Below are 18,120 nucleotides of genomic sequence, written 5' to 3'. Positions count from 1 at the left end.
CCAGAATGTTGCTCTAAATCAACTGGCCTTAATACATCGGGATAAGAAAAACGCATTATAACATATATTGTGAGCCCTGAAGAAGTCCGAAAAATGAATAAAGGATAAAATCAAAAAAGCACAAGATGACATCGATCTTTCTTTGGGAAAACAGTTGTGTCAAAAATTACTGTCTGTGTATTATACATGATCAATTCTTTATAAGTGTGCAGGGCTGTTGGTTTTTGTATGTTATTGGGGGGACCAAGTGGGTTGTCTTTGGTTTCTTCACATTGGGACCTAGGGGGTTGGGTCTCAAGCCCTCTTTGCACCTTTTTTCTACTCATATAATTAGGGACGTTAAGACTGGTGCAGGTATCTATGCTTTGATCCCCAATCTTGTATATTATACAATATACAGACATTGATTAGGATTGTATATTGTATCTGCGTTCCTGTATTGAATCATTCAATGGCTGCATCCACTGTTGAACTTAGGTTCCATCCAAGAGGAGTTTTAATAAAAGGGGAGAGCCTTAGGCCTCACTGTTATGCAGGGAATGAATGAGTAGATATGCAGACACGCGAATAACCCTGAAGAAGGCGCGTATGGGCTTTAAATGATTGCCGAAACATGTTCACTTATGCATGGGCAGGCGACTCATTGAAACTCAAAAAAGAACTAAACTCATTTTTATTCAGGTATACAGTACCCAAAAAAATAAAGGAAATTCCCTTGTGCATACCCAGAGACATTTGTATTGTTTCATTTTTCTCTGGATTCCTGCTTCAAATAAAGCAGCGATTTATATAAAAACTCCCAACTTTGGTTGAGCCAGCCAGGGTAGTATTATCCTACCATGGTGCGGATAGGCGCCAGTTATAACCATGCCACTATCCAAAGTGGGTGAGGAATCTATTCCAAATATATTTGGATTCTCTACAGGCCCTAGTCAAACCTAGTTGCCCAAGGGTGCTTTGTGTTGGGTTTAGGATGATGCGACTAGGTTTTTCTACACTTCCGCTCTCCCTCTGTGTGTTACATCATCTCCAACTCACATTTATTTATTTTTAAAGTTTTATATAGAGCGAACATGACCCAAGTGGGTATCAGAGCGCTTTACATAAGAGTTGAGAACTCCAAAAGGCAGAGATATAAAGCAATGACAACCAATATAATGATAGAAGGCAAAATACAAAACCAATACAGCTGGTGAGGAGGAGAGAGAAAAAAAAAGAAAAAAAAAGAGGAGTGAGGCAATGGGTAATACAATTGCCAAGTAGGCCAAAGTCAGCGTTACATGACGAAGGGTAAGAGAGTTTCTAGCTCAGAGCGGTGTTCATCAGTGAAGATTTCACTTTCCTTTTGAAGGAGATCGAAGGGGGAAATCAGTTTAGTTTCTGGAGGCAGGGAGTTCCAGATTCTCAGGTAATGCCTGAGAAAGTACGATTGTAGGTTTTCATTTTTTTATATTTCTTCGACTTGAGAAGCAAGGTGCTGGAGCTCCTTGAGGAATGGGCACCGCCCGATAGTTTGAGCTTATTTGCCAGGTACAAAGGGGTACTGAAATGCAGTGCATTAGGAGTCATAGATGCAATTTTTAATAGAATACTTGTCTCAAACAGAAGCCAGGTGAGAGATTTCAGGTCAGGAGAAATGTGGTTGGATTTCTTGGAGCCGGTGATAAGCCTAGTCGCCGCATTCAGAGATGCTCTGAGGGGGGCTAATCTGGATCTAGGAAGCCCACAGAGTGTGGCACTACCATATTCCAACCGTGAGATGACTAATGATTGCACCACAGATTGGAAGTCCTCATGGGGAAGGAAGGGTTTAGGTTTCCTAAGGATGCTCAGTTGGAAATGTGCTCCTTTGATAGAAGTGCTGATGTGATCCTGCAGGTTTAAGTTCTTATCCAGCACTTTTCCAAGCGATTTCGTCAAGTCCAAGATGTGGGGTGTGCAGATGAGAGCGGAGAGGTTTTTCAAATATTTCTCCACGATGGGAGTTTGCTTGGACGGTGAAACAAGTAAGAATTACGTTTTGAGGGTGTTAAGTTTGAGGTGGTTGGAGGTTAACCACTATTGAGTTTTGAGCAGGATTCCGTCGAGTATCTTAATTTCGTCAGGGGAAGAGATTTTCATGTACAATTGGGTGTCATCCACATACATGTGATATTGGATGTTAGATGCTCAGAGGATTACAGTAAGAGGTTCCATGAATAGATTGAAAAGCGTGGGGGAGAGAGAGAGAGAGAGGACTCTTGGGGCACCCCCAGAGTGCAGGGACTGGAGTTGGATAGAGTTTGATAGGATTTGACTCTCTGCGTTCTGTTATTGAGAAAGGGGGCAAACCATTTTAGTACAGTGCCAGTGAGCCCCATCCTGCATTCCAGAAGGCTCAGTAGGTTGTCATGTTTGACAGTGTCAAATGCCGATGAGAGGTAGAGTAGGATTAGTAGGCAAGATTTGTTCTGGTCAAGCATTGTGATAGCGTCGTCAACAATGTGAGTGCTGGCTGTTTCTGTGCTGTGGCCGTGCCGGAAGCCAGATTGGAATTGATCCAGGAGTAGGGATTTCTCACTGTGGTTACACAATTGTTCATGAACGCATTTCTCTAGGAGTTTTGCCAGAGTAGGGATGTTTGTGATTGGACAAAAATTTAGATCAGGGTCAGCTGTCTTTTTTTTTTTAAGAATAGGTAGAACCAGACCTGACTTTAGGCAGTCCGGGATTTCACCTTGAAGGAGAGAAGCATTGATAATCTTGGCCCAGAAGGGTACTAGTGATCTTATGTCTTTAAAGAGATGGGGGGGTTGGGGGGAGGGGGGGGGGTCATTGAAGTGATTTGAAGGTTTCAAGGTAGCAAGAGTGCTGAAGATGGATGTGTCGCGGAGGGGTATGAATTGACTCCAAGAAGCATTGTTTAGGAGAGTGACAGGGGACCATGAGAGGCAGCTCGGGTAAGGAGGAGTCAGGAGCAAGTGATAGATCAATCAGGGCCAACCTTAGGTCCGATTCAATCTTGTTTGACTTTTCAAAGAAGAAGTCCGCAAAGTCATCGCAGTGAGGCTGAGGGCAGGAGAGGAGATTGGATAGGCGTGTTATTGGCTTGTGACTTAATCCGTTCAAAAAGTCTTTTGGGTCGATTTTTAGCTTTGTCCAGTTGGGATTTGAAGAAAGTCGCTTTAGCTGATCTGATGGGCTTGTTGTAGCTACTCCTTCTTAGTCCTAGAATCTTAAGGCGGTCAATCGATTGAGCTGAACTGCAGGAGCATTCTGCTAGTCTCAGGTTGCATCTATTATCGTTTAGACTGTCATTGAACCATGGCTTGGAGTCTTTGTTGGACTTATTTTTTAGTTGAAGGGGGGCAATTGCACTCAGTGCAGTCAGTGAGTTTGTGAACATCGGACATGGAAACAGGTGGCAGGAAGGACAGATTGCAGTGGGAAATGAGCTCATTTGAATGGTTATCCCGATTTAATGCACATAAATCCAAAGTATAGCCCGTTTTTTATTTGCCACCTCAGTACAGCAATTTTCACTGCCCAGAGGTCACCAGTGCAAGTTGATACCCTAGGACCATACGGTAATTGGAAAGGGAATGCATCTACTTTGTATACTAAGTCTATGTAAAAGTGTAGTTGCTCAGGGGCATATTTTCATTATACTTTCTTCACATTAAGAACATAGAAAAATTATAAAGTGTGATGTTCAACTGGAGGACCATGTGACCAGCCAATGAGGTATTTCTAAGTGATAGATATCTATCTCTTGATTGAAGTCAGGCTGCTCAATTAACTTACTTTATTATGTGTCAATATCAATTCAATTCTTTCTTTATTGGGTTATTAAAACAGAGTAACCATAAAAGTACATATAAATATCACAATTAATTTCATCTAGTACACCAAAATTAAGCCATCATAGTTCAGGATACAATTGATTTAAAAACACTTTTTAAAAATGAAGAAATATATACAATAGTTAAAATATTGTCCAATTTTTGTACAGCCAAAAAAGCAGGGCGACAGCGATTAAATTCCATTGTCTTCAGTAAGGGAACAACCCACCGTCATCTCGGCATTGTGTAAAATTTACAAAAAAATTGTACATGTATATCCGATTGATCTGACATATCATCACAGGGACACTTAATCAAACTTTTAGACCAATCATTCATAACAGAAAAACTGAATAACCTATACAATAAATTAAATCTAAATCGGGTTAATAAGAACTTCTCATGATCACTCATTTGTAACTTAACATATGGCTGCATTTTTCTAGAAATCACTATTTGTTCATTGGCCACCACCGTCGTTTTCTTCATTTCAATTGATGTTCTGCGAACATGTAGGTAAGTCATACACTTTTCCTTCAAGAACTTTCTTGAAATGTTACAGAGAGAAGATGGTTCAGAGAAATAGTTCCCCATACCCAGGTCCGTGAGGAAATTCCTCACGTAACACAACCATCTTATTTTACCACTCTTTTCTAGCCCAATCACATTATTCATAATCAAGCGATTTAACCCACATTCATCAGTCGTCCAGACTCTGTGCCATAGTAGTACTAGAGCAGTCTTTAGAATATCTTCCAGATATGGTTCCCCAAGCTCTACTTGGCAGACATATGTGGATACACTTTTTGGGACGGCTAGAAGATATTTCATAAAGAGGTTTTCCTCCACCTGCAAAGAGGACACGTTCGCATGGCCCCACAAACCCGCACCATATGTTACAATTGCTACACAAGTAGCTTTATACACAGTTAACATTTCCCCAATTGGTTTCCTGCCTACTTTATGGCTAAAAACTTTTAATGCCATAATTGATTTACAATACAGTAATTTCCTAGTATTAATTATGGTATTCCATAAACCTGTACGATCTAATAAAACCCCTAAATAGGAAAAGGTTGAAGTAAAATCCACTGGGGATGAACCAATCAAAACCATCTTTCGCTTTTTATGTACGCCCAAACCACAGTTCATGGTGAAAGTTTTTGAACAGTTAATGCTCAGATCTAGCCCTGCCATAAAATTTGCAAAGAAGGTCACTAACCTTTGCATAGCCTGGGGGGTTCTGGCCATCAGGACAGCGTCATCGGCGTACAGCAAGGTTGGGATCGGTCTTTCCCCCACCATTGGCATATCCCTGCACTCGTTCAATAAGATGTTCTCTACATCATTAATATATAATGTGAAAAGAAACGGGGCAAGGACACAGCCTTGACGTACTCCCCTTGCAATTTTAAAAGATTCTGTACATTCGCCATTTCGCCCATATCTGACTCTGGCTGATGCACCCAAATAGAGTTCCCGAAGGAAGTTTATAATTGTAGGATGTACTCCCATTTTGTCCATAGCCAGCCAAAGTTTACTATGTGAAACACAGTCGAATGCAGAAGTTAAATCTATAAAAGTTAAAAACATTAGACCCTCCTTTGCTTTTGTGTATTTCTCTATTAGAAGGTGCAAATTCAAACATTGGTCAATCGTGCCAAGCCCTTTTCTAAAAACCATACTGCAAGTCACTAAGTTTCATATTCTCCTCTGCCCAGGTTTGAAGTCTATTTAAAATTACCCGACCAAAAACCTTAATGGTTGAATCCAAAAGGGATATTGGGCGATAGCATTGACAGCTCGCTCTATCACCCTTTTTAAATATAGGAACTATCAATGATTCACACCAAAAAGGAAGAAGGCCGTTTTGAAATGTAACATTAAAAAGTCGTGTGAGAATCGGGGCCCAAAGTTCTCTATTATTTTTATATAGGTCCACCGGAACCCCGTCAGGGCCCGGTACCTTGCCCCCCCCAGACTTGCATAAATACATGCATTTACTTCTGCTACAGTAATATCAGGGACTAAATTATTCTTTAAATAGGAACAGTTACACACTGGATCTTTCTCTATTGAACAGTCCTCTTCTTGAGTCTTAGCAGAATACAATTCTGAAAAGTGTTTCACCCACTCTCTCCGGTATTGCAACTTCTATTGTAGCAATGTTATTATAATCCAGGAATGGGGAATTAACAACTTTCCAAAATGATGCAGTATCTTTACTTAATGACGCTGCACACAGGGCATCCCAAGCTTCTTTCTTTAAAGTCACCTTCCTCCTTTTTATGGTCTGCTTATAGAGGTTTCTACACTCTCTAATTAAGATAGTATCTCTTACTGGGGCGTTTAGAACATGTTTTAATTTTGAATAGGCCTTAGTACAGGCCGTATCAAACCACCCCTTTTTGGCCTTATTACCATTTTTGTTTCGACCCATAGTAATTTTTTGACTTCTGCAATAATCGTTAGAAAGTTCTTAATAAATGTCAGGATCATCAGTATTCGCATCTGTGCAAGCATAGAATTGAAGCACAGTACTTTTTACTAATTTTTGCAAAAAGTCTTCCGGGACAAGTTTTGTCCACTTTAAAGAATAACCGCTTTTCCTGGCCATAAAGATGTTATCTACTAGTATATTGGGTATATCCTTTCTACTTATCACCTTTTGTCTACTTTGTAAAACTAAACTAAGGGGAAAATGGTCGCTCAATGAGTTATCAAGAATGGTAAATTCCTCAATCATTCCCCCGTGTCTAGAAGTCATAATCACAAAATCAATTGTTGTATTCGCTCCCCTTCCATTAAAAGTGGGGAGAAATGGAATCTCAGGGCTGGTCATTCGGTTAACAAAATTCATATCTCAGCCAAATATAATTTCATGTAGGTAATCCCCAGATTTAGTATGTTCAAAATGGCTAAAACTGTTATCTTTATCCAGCATTACCCCACGTTTTTCTCTCTCCTTTCATACATATAGGGCAGTTAAAATATCCCAACCATATAACACAGACCTCTCTTAATCTTCCTTCCAGCATGGATTTAATATTACCCCCTAATAATTTAAAAACTTTATCCACGTCCCATCCCGGGACATTATTATAAAAATTTACCAAAACTAAAAAAAAACGTATTGTTAATTGTGATCCTGATAACATGATAGAACAAATACCATTTCCACTTTAGTACATAACAATATGTTAGAAATATAGGTGCATAAACCTCCTTTGGCCCTACCATGGGCCGAACTAATTGCAGGGGAAAAATAAGTCCTAAAACCATTCACATGATCTGGATCCAATGTCCAGGTTTCTTGAAGACTGACAACATCATAATTATTCAACAAGTTAACCCAGTTTTCATTATCCAGTTTTGACCTTAACCCTGCAATATTCCAGCTCATAAAAGACCACGTACCCTTACTTGTTTGTCTAACCAGAGCGTCCGTATTGCCAGTAAGCTCCGGTATAACCCCTAAGTATAACTTATCAAGTGGGGTATTATCACTCATGAACATCTGCTCTTTGCTCATCTTACAACCACCGTACCTATGTCATCCGTTACATTAGTCATGTCCACACCTCGTTCATCAGTGACTGTCCGGTGTCCACAAAATGTCATCGGCTTTATAGAATTAGTAGACCGGGTATCTGAATTGAGTCAGTCAATATCCTCTAAACCCTGCAAAATGTGATATCGATTCGATGTTGGTAAATCATAATTATCTCTGTTTCTAGCCCTCTTGTTGCCATGAGTTAAATTTGGTCATCATAGAATTCGTGGGAGGTTAAAATTTAGACAAATTCAAGGTTTGGATCCCACTATTTCTGCAATGATTGTTCCAGCCACATATGAATCTTACTGCATGACTGTCTCTAAAATTAATTATACAGTCCCCGGTGAGATCTTTTTTTGTAGATCCTATCCAACTTACCCTACGGACATGTACAATTTCAACTTGCACATGCCCTGGTAAGGGTCTATTGGTATTTAACCGAAATAAAACTTTGTTCTTTAATTCCGAGTAAGATTCCCCTCTATCTTTTTTTAACTCTGGCACCCCCGTCAACACGACAGTATAAGGGGTAGACTGTGGAGGAAGATCAATACATGGAAAGTTGGCCCGCTCAAACTCACAGCTATTCTTTTCTGAATTTCTTTTACTACGATCCCTGGTCCGTTCCTTCCCCATCGTCTCTTTTACCGTCTCCCTTTCAACCCCCTTACGCCCAGGATTTTTATAAACCTGTGCATTAGTCCCTACAGATAAAATATGTTGAGCCTGACAATTATCACTCTTTGCCTCTAGTATACCTAGGTTAGGTGGTTGTTTTTGAGCAACCCTGGCTGTACTTACAGCTGAACCGGAACTGGGTTTAACAGCGGGTCTACCATAGGTTTCAAGTTGTTTCAAAAGATCTGCGTTTGTTATAACCAGCTTTTCTAGGTTCCCTATTTTCTCTGCTAGGTCCTTTATTCTTCCCAGCAGCGGTAAAGTTACAGATTTAATTAGCTGCTCTAGATAAATCATAAAACTCACTGGGTTTGGCGGTAAAGTATCTTGGTGAACACTACATCTCTCTTCATTAATCTGTCCTTCAACAGTGGCTAACTGGGCTTCACTTTTATCCCCTTTTTCTGCCGATGGGTTGGGTACTATTTTCTTACAATCACCTTTAGCTTTCCCCCTAGATTTATTTACAGACTGTTCTTTCCTGCTAGATAATTTTTTTCCTTTACCTTTATGTTTTCGCCCTCTAGATATTTGTGGGTGGCTCTCATTGTTTGCCGTATCTATTAGATTGGAATCAACAATAGAACAGGCATCATTCTCCTCTACAATTTCTGGTTCGTTAATGAGGAGAAGTGATTCCTGGCTTGGCTGTGGTGACCGCATCATCGGTGTAGTAGAAAGCCTACTAACACGACATGAAAAATCATTAGATGAATTTTGTTCTAACTGGGCAACACAGTTACTATCTTTCCCTGGAAAGTCTGCATAGGAATCCATAAGGATGGAATCACAAGAATATCCCGTTGCTGTAGATGTATTTATCTGTTGAGTTGGGAAACACATAGTTGGAGGGAGTGAGACGTCTCTCAGTGTTCTCAATTGCAGTAGCAACTACGCCTATAGTCTTCTGCAACATTCTATCAATTGCAGTCAGGCTGGGGAGCGGTGTGGTAACATCTTTTTTCTGTCTCGAAGTTGAACGGGTATGCATGGGAGTGTTTTTACCCATATTTTCTATCAACACTTACAAGCGTACAATACTATTGTGTCAACAAATTTATGCCTCGTTTAACACTACGGATTTAGGGGAGGACCAAGAGTGGTGGCCCAGCACAGCCTACTCCGGCCACAGACGGCCCGCCCTTTGCCCGGCGCTGCCCACGCGCGTCCCGCGACGCGGAGGAAGCCGTTCGTATTTGGCGCCTCCGGGCGCGAAAGTGGGAGCATCAGGGGGCGGTGTCTCAGGCATTGATTATGGGAAGCGTAGTCCTTCCCTACGCACAGCGACCGCAGTGATCACCGATAGCAGCGGGAGGGAAGGCTTCTAGGACACCGGGCCGTTCAGCAGCAGCCCAGCGCTTCAAATATATTCCCCCAGGTAGGCAAGCACCGTCGTTCTGGCAGCATGAAAGTCTCCCATGTGTCCAATTCAATATGAAGTCTCTTCCAAAAAACTAAAAATATAAAACGGCTCTTTCAAATAGCAGAGCGAGTGATGCACCTCAATAGATGAACCAGAGGCATACGTCTGCCTTTGGGGCGTTCAAATAGGTGCTTTAGTCGAGAATCAACAATAACTAGAACTGGTTAATTCAGGAGTGTCCTGGGAGAAATTGCGCTCAATAAAGTTGCGAATACAAAAAAATATTGGCAAAGTCCTTGTATCCAGTGTCCGTTAACACTATACGAAATTGTCTCACACTGCCCAAACTGTTTATCCAAGTGCACACAAAAGAAAAAAGGCAGCACTGGTAGAATCTGTAATTAAGCGGACTCCTGCTAAACAGACGAACGAGGACTCCGTTGGTAAGCCTTGCGTCTCGAAAGGGAAACAAGAGCCCTATTAACCACTTGGAGGTTGCGGTAGCTAAAGGGTAAATCAGCCCGTCCTCACGCTGCAAAGGAAATTCTCTAATAAATCACATCTCTCGTAAAGTTCAACTTTTAGTCTTCACCACTGGGTGCCAAGGAACAGTGATAATTAGCAAAGAACTCCGCAATAGATATTGGTGGTTAGCCGCTCAGGTACTAGGTTTTGTCAACCCACCAATTCTCGGCAAGAAAAGTTATGGGGAGAAAGAGGGGGAGAGGCTTGGGCACGAAGAGGGGCAGAGGTGGAGGAAATTATGTGAGGGAGAAGCAGTAGAGAAAGGCAGGAAGGCCTGCAGCGGCCCGCCTCTCTCCCAGCAACGCACTCCTTGTCAATATCATTTTTTGTTTAAAGTCTCAAAATTTACAAAAGAGAAAGTACTCCAGAAACATAAGCAGGGACTAACAACTGAGTTACTGCTCTGGTTTCAATGGCTGTGGGACATTCTTGGATTGGAGATATGGGACAAACAATACCAATTTATTATAAAATATGCACTATTTTAGCATACATGCAGATGTGCAGAGTGAAATATCCTATTTATCAACAATTTGGGGCGGGACCGTGACCACGCAAAGCCTCAAGTGGGTCATGATCCCCTTCACCGGCCTTAACAATGGTGATCAATGGCATATCAAACACTGAACATCTGAATAAACGGTTTATGGCATGGCCTTTTTTTCCATATGCCTTTTAAAAAAAAAAATTTTAAACCAAGGGTCAAGGGGTTCAATTTGTGCCGCACGTAAACGAAAAAAATCTCATTGACAAAGTCTTGTGACTATTAGGAGAGTTGTGTCCTGTATACAGTTAATGTAATATACAGTCTTTGAGGCAGTAAAAAAAAATTCTCGTGGCAATTTTGTTGCACTGTAGTAATATCCAGCAGTTTAACATCTGTGTTGTAATACTAACAGGCAAACAGACTATTTTAAGTCCACCTAGACCATGGTGGGGTTCACAATGTTGTTTAGTACTCAATAGTAAAAATGCCATTAGAGGTCAGAGGGGATAGTATTCCAAAAGACTGTACTGCTTGCTCTGTGGTATAAATGGACTAACAGATAAAAGGAACTAGAAATCAGAAGACGGTTTGTAGTGATAGGTGTGGGTAGTATTTATGAGTCATGTTTTCAAGGACAAATCTTTTGGTGAGGTGTTTCATTTAATGTAATTATGACATAATTTTCTCAGAGGGTGTTGTTGGTTAGCCTAATAGACAAAGCCTCAACTGTCAAACTGTAAGACAGCTGAGGGCCATAGGTGAGGTCACAAAATTAATTTGAATTGTATTACCCTGCCTAGACTGTGGCTCTGGGAGCAGCTTTTGGTGGCCATCCTGCACTTCATTCTGTCCCCAATGCAACTGGCTGGTAGCTTTTAAGACAGACCTGCGATTTAAATGAAAAGCGGTGGTAAAAGCTGGAGAGAAATATTGATGTAATGCTCAAGTGTAAAAAAAAAAAAAAAAAAAAAAGATTCACAGACATTAAATGATGTTCAAGTCCTTTAATTAAAACAAATCTTAGCAATTTTAATTTGACAAGACAGCGCGCAGTTATTTTTTCAATATTAATTTTAAGGTGACTGCAATAAGGTTTTACACAAAATTGAACTTAGCCATTACCCTGAGTGTCAGCAAGGTAAAAGGAATCAAAAACCATTGCTACTTGAGCAGATCTTTGGTAAAGGTGTGGCTGTTGGCTCCTTGCTCTCGGTCAGGGCCCTTGGCTGGTGAATAAATACACTAAACTTGACTCCTTGGTTAGCCGCTGCCCTGACAAAACCACTGTTTGCAGTCATTGTAATGGCCTTTAAGTGATCTCCAGTGCCAAAAATCATTATAGAGCGACTATTTATTTTTGAACTTTCTACGAGTCTCAAGGCACGTTCGGATGGCTGGTCTGGTACCACATGAATTTTATCCATAAATACTGCAGCTCGCTGTCTCTCACCTCGTCCACCTAATGTTTCCAAAATGCACTGGAAATCCTTCACAGCGGATTCACAAGCAAAGAGCTCCTTACCCTTCATGAACTCTTCCAACTGAGGTAGGACCTTTTCTTGTCTTTCCTGAGCTGCCTGCTCAGTCAATACTTTCTGCTTAAAGATAAGAGAGCAGCCTCCATGGCTGAGGGCTGACACATAGGCAATTAATGATGTAATATCCAAATTAACCCGATTACACACATCTACCTTTATTTCTGTAGGAAATGCAACACTGGCCACAACAGTCTCTCGGTCTACTCTGCTAACCTGCAACAGCTCTGTACTCTCCTCCTCATCTGACTCGCTACTGCTTACGTAACATTCTTCTTTAGAGTGCTCCAATGTGGAGTTAACAGCAACTATGTCCCCTCGAACCGATATGCCCATATCATTCAACTTTTCTGCCATAGGGCTGGAAACCCCATTGTAAAAAGCAAATATAATATGGGGGTTGCTATACTGAACAGGCTGCTGGTGACTAGCTCGCAAGTAATCCTCAGCCTGCTTAATAATGCTTTTGTCTCCATACTGGCCTCTTCCGAGCCAAATATTATGCAGAGCTTCTGCCTTTCGTCCAATGGCTTTTACCCAGGTGTGGCCACCATTTGCAACAACATCAACGACGAGTGTTTGTTTTTCTCCACATTGATCTTCATAACTGAAAACATGGAGAATATTAACCACTTCTTCGAGGCTCTCCGCTGACTCAACAATAGCTCGGAGGTGTGTTAGATTTGTGCTCTGGAGGTGAGATTCCTTGATGACCACTTTACCAGTCTCCACTTTCTGCAAGAATTTTAACTCTGCCTTCAGTTTGCTGCATAATTTTGCTCCACCTTCCACGCCACCAATTCGAGATTTTGAGATGGTTTCGGCTCTTTTCATCAGATCCTTGGCCACCGCAATTCGGTCACACAGCATGGAATGTACAGACATGTCTGTGGCATTATTCCTAAAAATAACAAACATGAATCAAATGCATAATTATTATTTAATCAAAATACAGGTTTTTTTTTTTTTAAAACACTTAAATCTCAGAATTTATTTGTGGCCTACTTTAGTTAGCAATTCAAGTGTCCAAACGAGCAAAGCAGTCCACAAAGTGGAAAGAAATAGAGTGCATCTCACAGACTAAATCTATTCAGTAAAATGGTTTAAGATCTTCAAATACATCACAGACAGTGAATATTATAGTGCAATCAACAGTCTGTAGGACTGGCCTTTCAAGCTTTCATAAGCCCCCAAAGTCTCTAGACTCAAATTACTTCCATTTAGTATCCTCCAGAGGCCGTCCGGATGCCTATAGCAGGCTCCAAATAATATACAATACGACTTGCTTTCCTTAGTGTGTCCCAGGTGCAGGGTGGACGGTGATAATCTCCTACAAATTATGTGCCTGGCTCCTTGATGGAGCACAGACCACGTCTGTGACCCACAGAGGAGCTGGATGCGGGATGGACTTTCCTTAATGCTAATTAAAAATCCAAATGGCACCTGGATCCTAGCTAAGGCAGAGAATTGTGGGGAAAGCCCAGAAAATCGTCAGAAGATTTGTATCTGTAAGTTTTTGCACAGAAGACAGAGCCTTAAAACGAATGTATCATTACTTTAAACAAACTCTTCAAGTAGTAGACAAACATAGCGTTTTTTGTAGTTTGTTCAAAAGCCCACAATACCAAGGGCCAACAATCAAGCTAGAGTTTACAATGGTTTCTCACTGTGTACCAGATATGAATCCACCAACTGCAAAAATATATAGGACTAGAAATTCTGGATTAGTGAAAGATATGTATTTTTCTAATATACACCTGAACCTGGGCTTATGACTAGAGAACATTTGTATATTCTGTATATCCCAAAATGCAGGATGTTTCTGCAGACATTATTACAGAAAGTGCATTATGTGGACACAGACTTATAATAGAAAGTCAAAAATAAAGAGAAAAATCAAAAGATAATAGTACTTATCTAACAATAGTGCATTCCCAAAATTCTCTAGATTAAAATGGGAGCCCACAAGCGAGCTGCTTGGGACACAAAAAGATTCTGAACGAGTCCATGGAAACCACAAGAAATAAGCTTTGAATCAAGTTGTTTTGGGGATGTGGGTAGCAGAGCTATTTAGGGCCTGAATCATCCAGCATGTAGGCAAACCAATGTAAACCAGACATTTCTGAACACTAGACAAATGGAGAAATTCTGGGTGAAGTGGCCTTCTTGGTTACCACCACTTTTTCTAACAAAGGATGCCCTGAACAGGTAAAACAATGGGTAAACTAAATAATTTTAGACTATTGCTATCCAATGCAACAGGCCCAACCCACACATCAGGTACCGTTATTATTGGGAGAAGTGTGGGTACACTAGATGGTAGAACTTTTGGCATTTGCATAAAGTTTTCTGTAACAGAAAACTGAAGAAATTGTGGGTTTAGAATTTTTTTTTTTTTAAACACATACTTTGACATTTAGAGGATTCTGTACAAATGAAAGTGCTTTTCTCGTAGACATCACCATGAATTACCTGTCACACTAGTTTTAAGAAATGTTTGTGAGGTAGGTTCCCATTGGAACTTGCCGACCCAAAGATGCAGATTTCAGCAAAGGAATCTCTCCTAAAAAAAGCCCTGTGCCCATCAAAAACATACCATAATGTCGGATTTGCAGATCCCTGCTTAAAGCATGGAATATACACACGTCCGATAATACTGCACTTAGAAGACCTAAAGGAATGCAGATTTGGGTAAAATCTTGGCATGGATATGTTTCTGTGTGAGAAAGGCTGAAGGCAATTACTGTGTTTTCTTTTGGGATAAATGCTATAATGCTGGCCAAGCTATTATTGAATACATTGTTCCGAGAAGCAAATAGGGGCATTTTGACACCCAGTGATAGCAACCTCAAGAAGTACAGATGTTGAAAAGATATGGTAGGTCTCCATCCTGCCCAGGGACCGTACAATTTTGCAGACTAATATTTACTTCAACAGAGTGGCCAAAATGTGCTGAATCCGAGACAGTGATAAAGCAATGTGTCCCTGAGGAGAGGACCCTATCTACACATTAAAAATAGACTCAATTAAGTAACAGGGGCAACTGTATTTTAGATCAGCAGAATAATTTAAAGGATTTATTTGGAGAAAAAAAAATACTGTACAGAATAATTGCCATGAAATCTTTCAGCACATGAAACATTACAGAGATGCAAAATCAAAAATATTCTAAACTAAAACCCAAGTGGGCAGCAAAATCAGGAGAGCAACGGACAGTAATCCAAGTAGCACAGAAAAAAAAAAAAAATCTTTGGCTCACCCCAAAAATACAGGGTTTAAAAAAAATTTGCATATGAAATTATCAAAAATGCAGCAAATCAAAGCAGTCTTATTAAACAGCACATTGCCTTAGCACCTAAGAACTATCCCAATGCATTAATATTTATTCTGCTCACTCTATGCTTTCCAGAGATGCTGGAACAAACTAGATACATGCTTAACAGCAAGTCATTATGACTAAATTGGGTACAGTCTGTTAACAGAAGGTCCTTGAAGTAAAGATATGGCGTGTGACTGGGCCAGGGCAGATTAATTGAAAAAAGCATAAATAATGACAATGTAAATACCTAATATAAATTCTGCTCGACTTTGTGTGGAGGAAATAACAGACAGTGAAGGGTGAATACATCCATTTTGAAAAAGATGGCTCCCAGACCCAGATTGAGGCCTAGTTAATAAGGGGCGGGAAAACACACTTATACACATCATAGGGTGTGTACATGTAATATAGAGTGTAAATGTACATCCTGCAAGTAAATAATGCACAAAAACATAAGTTAACAAAAATCTCAAAATGCACGTGAGAACAAGAAGACAGGTTGCCTAAAGCGGCATTTCACTTTAGGCCGCTTTACAAACTTCCCAAATGCACTATACCAAGTTTATTGCCAGTTAGTATCCCAAATCAATAGAAAATCCACAGGTTTCTGGAACACACTTCCTCAGAAGACCAGAGTAACAAATCTGGTGGTTACGAGGATCATCGGGGAATGTGTTTCCAACGTGAAGGAGACAATTATCATTTTGGGGGGGGGGGGGGGGGGGGGGGGGTAAAGGTTGCTTAAAATCGGTTATAGGGCGAGCTCAATGCGCCTCACAGCCAGCCAACAAGCATGAGGGAGATCTGGCAGACAATGAAATAAAGCTTAGGGTTTCTCAAAGTTAAAAATACATGGCTGAAGTATGTATCCGTAGAGTTCAGGGGTGATACTAGTTACCAAAAAGACAGGTAGACTAAAACGATATTATGCTTTCAGTAGCTTTCTAAACTTCCAAAATGCAGTGCTCCCACTTTACTGCCTGCACCTTGGGCCCATAGAACACCTATACCTTTTTCATATCCCTACACATATATGGCCCAGAAGAACAAAGGTTTGGCATCAAGTCTTGGCAGGAATATGTTAATGCCGGAGGGAATTATCTTATACAGGTAAACAAAATCGCAAAAAATCTGACTAACCTCGTATTCTTTGCGGTCTACCAGCAAGAGAGTCAGGGCAAGGAAGGTCTAACTTGCACTAATGCATTCTTTACATCATACAGATTTAAAACAGCTTATAGTTCTTATATTTTCCATATAGTCCCGAATCTGTCACCAAATGAAAAGCGAACAAAGAAGTTATACTGCCACAATGTTTGTTGTTCCAGGATTTAGGCTTGTTGATTGGAGAAACAGAACAAAATAGGGAGAAAATGTATTTTAAAAATATATCTTCATGTAGGTCATTATTCGGGCTGCAATGAGATATTAATAAAGGATTTGAGGTAACATATAGACTTGAACATGCTTGGAGGGAAAAAACTCTTGAAAAAAAGCACCAGCAGTGATGCATGAACATCCCAGCCGTGAAAGGTTTGAAAAAGTGATTTGTAATGTCCTCTGATTACTCATTTACATACCAATTCTGACTCAATTTGTGCTTTGACTCTTAGAACAAAGCCAGACCACCGGCGTTGTACTATGTTACCTTGCCCATCTTTATTAAAGAGAATAACTCCTACCGTGGGCCATTGTTGAAAGGGTTACACCAAGAACTACCGTAGATTGCTACACACCCTAAGTGAAGTAAGTTAAAAGCTTTACACACTATAATTTTGAAAGCACTGCAACTACGTTACATTGCAAACGATGGGCCTAATTTCTAAAATGATATTTCACAGATCTGTGCGCCTCTCCAAGTGAGGGACAAGTGACAGTACAAATATCAATTAGAAGGAACGAAAAGAACGAGCACAAAACTCAGTTCTACTTACTCACTGACCAGACAACGTCACTGTGTTTTCTTCTGTCTTGTTCCAGGCTGTCCCGCGAGCTCCGTACGGGACACTTTTACCTCTACGCGTTGGTAATTCACAACGCTTCAGTCAATCGGAATGCGAACCACTCAGCCACTCCATTAAAGCACTTATGGATACCGACTACCGGCACCGCCTACTTGGGACGTCATTTCCGGGTCGATGAAGCAGCATCTTTCTGCGTGGTTGCTTTTGTGCGATCCTTCCTGAAGTTGGTAAGGCTTCTTCCGGGGCAAGCTGTTCTCCCTTTCAACTATTCCCAGTGAAGGAACAGTACATTTGTTTACCTCCTAGTTTACCTAGGGGTCTGTGAAGGCAAATCCAGTGAAAGTGCCTTCAAATATTGCTTCTGTTTTGAATTATTATCTATATAAACACTATCAAGGGAAGCTCCATAGGAAATCCAAAATTGAATGACAAATTTAAATTATTTTCTTATGAGTTACTTACGACAGCTCCACGAGAAGCGTTACATGCTGCAGTTTTCAAGAACTACATAAAGTAAGAAAATAAATTGTTGCAGGCTCTGGAGTCAGTCAAGTAAACCAGGTTAATTTGTTTCTGTGTTCTTTATTAACTGAACTGGAAATGCCAGCGTTTCAACTGTGAGGTCAAGTTTAAGTTCAAAGAACGATATACAGTTTTTGGGGATTGTTACTCTTTTTTCACGTGTCCTTCTGGGTGGTGTAGTCCTTTTTTATTTCTCAATTATGTAGCGTTGTAGAAGAAAGGTTTGGTATTAATTTGAGCACCAGCATTTGTTGAAAATCGAGCCATAGGAGTCAGGCTTTGCAACACTGCTTGGTGTTGACGCTTGCGCAGTACTAATAGACTGCGAGCTCAATTCAGCCCAAAAGTAC

At 40.6% G+C, this 18,120-nt stretch overlaps 2 protein-coding genes across 3 annotated transcripts in view; one reads left to right on the top strand and one right to left on the bottom strand.

Moving 5' to 3' along the window:
• Nucleotides 1-11,419: 11,419 nt before the first annotated feature.
• C5_2H7orf25 (chromosome 5_2 C7orf25 homolog) lies at nt 11,420-17,511 on the bottom strand. Of its 2 annotated transcripts, none has more exons than XM_085607424.1 (2): nt 17,219-17,511; nt 11,420-12,866 (listed from the first exon to the last, which is right to left on the bottom strand). In XM_085607424.1, exon 2 carries the CDS (start codon nt 12,848-12,850, stop codon nt 11,579-11,581), a length of 1,272 nt encoding a protein of 423 aa, XP_085463550.1. In that variant the 5' UTR covers nt 12,851-12,866; nt 17,219-17,511; the 3' UTR covers nt 11,420-11,578. The 2 variants fall into 2 exon arrangements, with proteins under 2 accessions (XP_085463550.1, XP_085463551.1); XM_085607425.1 differs by having other exon boundaries at nt 17,227-17,397.
• Nucleotides 17,503-18,120, top strand: part of PSMA2 (proteasome 20S subunit alpha 2) — a 155,307-nt gene continuing 154,689 nt past the window's right edge. Inside the window, exon 1 of the mRNA XM_085607426.1 lies at nt 17,503-17,761. The gene's annotated coding sequence lies outside the window, so the exon portion shown is untranslated. The remainder of the gene's footprint in view (nt 17,762-18,120) is intronic.

Source organism: Triturus cristatus, chromosome 5_2, assembly GCF_964204655.1.
Source record: "Triturus cristatus chromosome 5_2, aTriCri1.1, whole genome shotgun sequence".
Classification (NCBI taxonomy): domain Eukaryota; kingdom Metazoa; phylum Chordata; class Amphibia; order Caudata; family Salamandridae; genus Triturus; species Triturus cristatus.
This window is presented reverse-complemented; position numbering and strand designations above follow the sequence as displayed.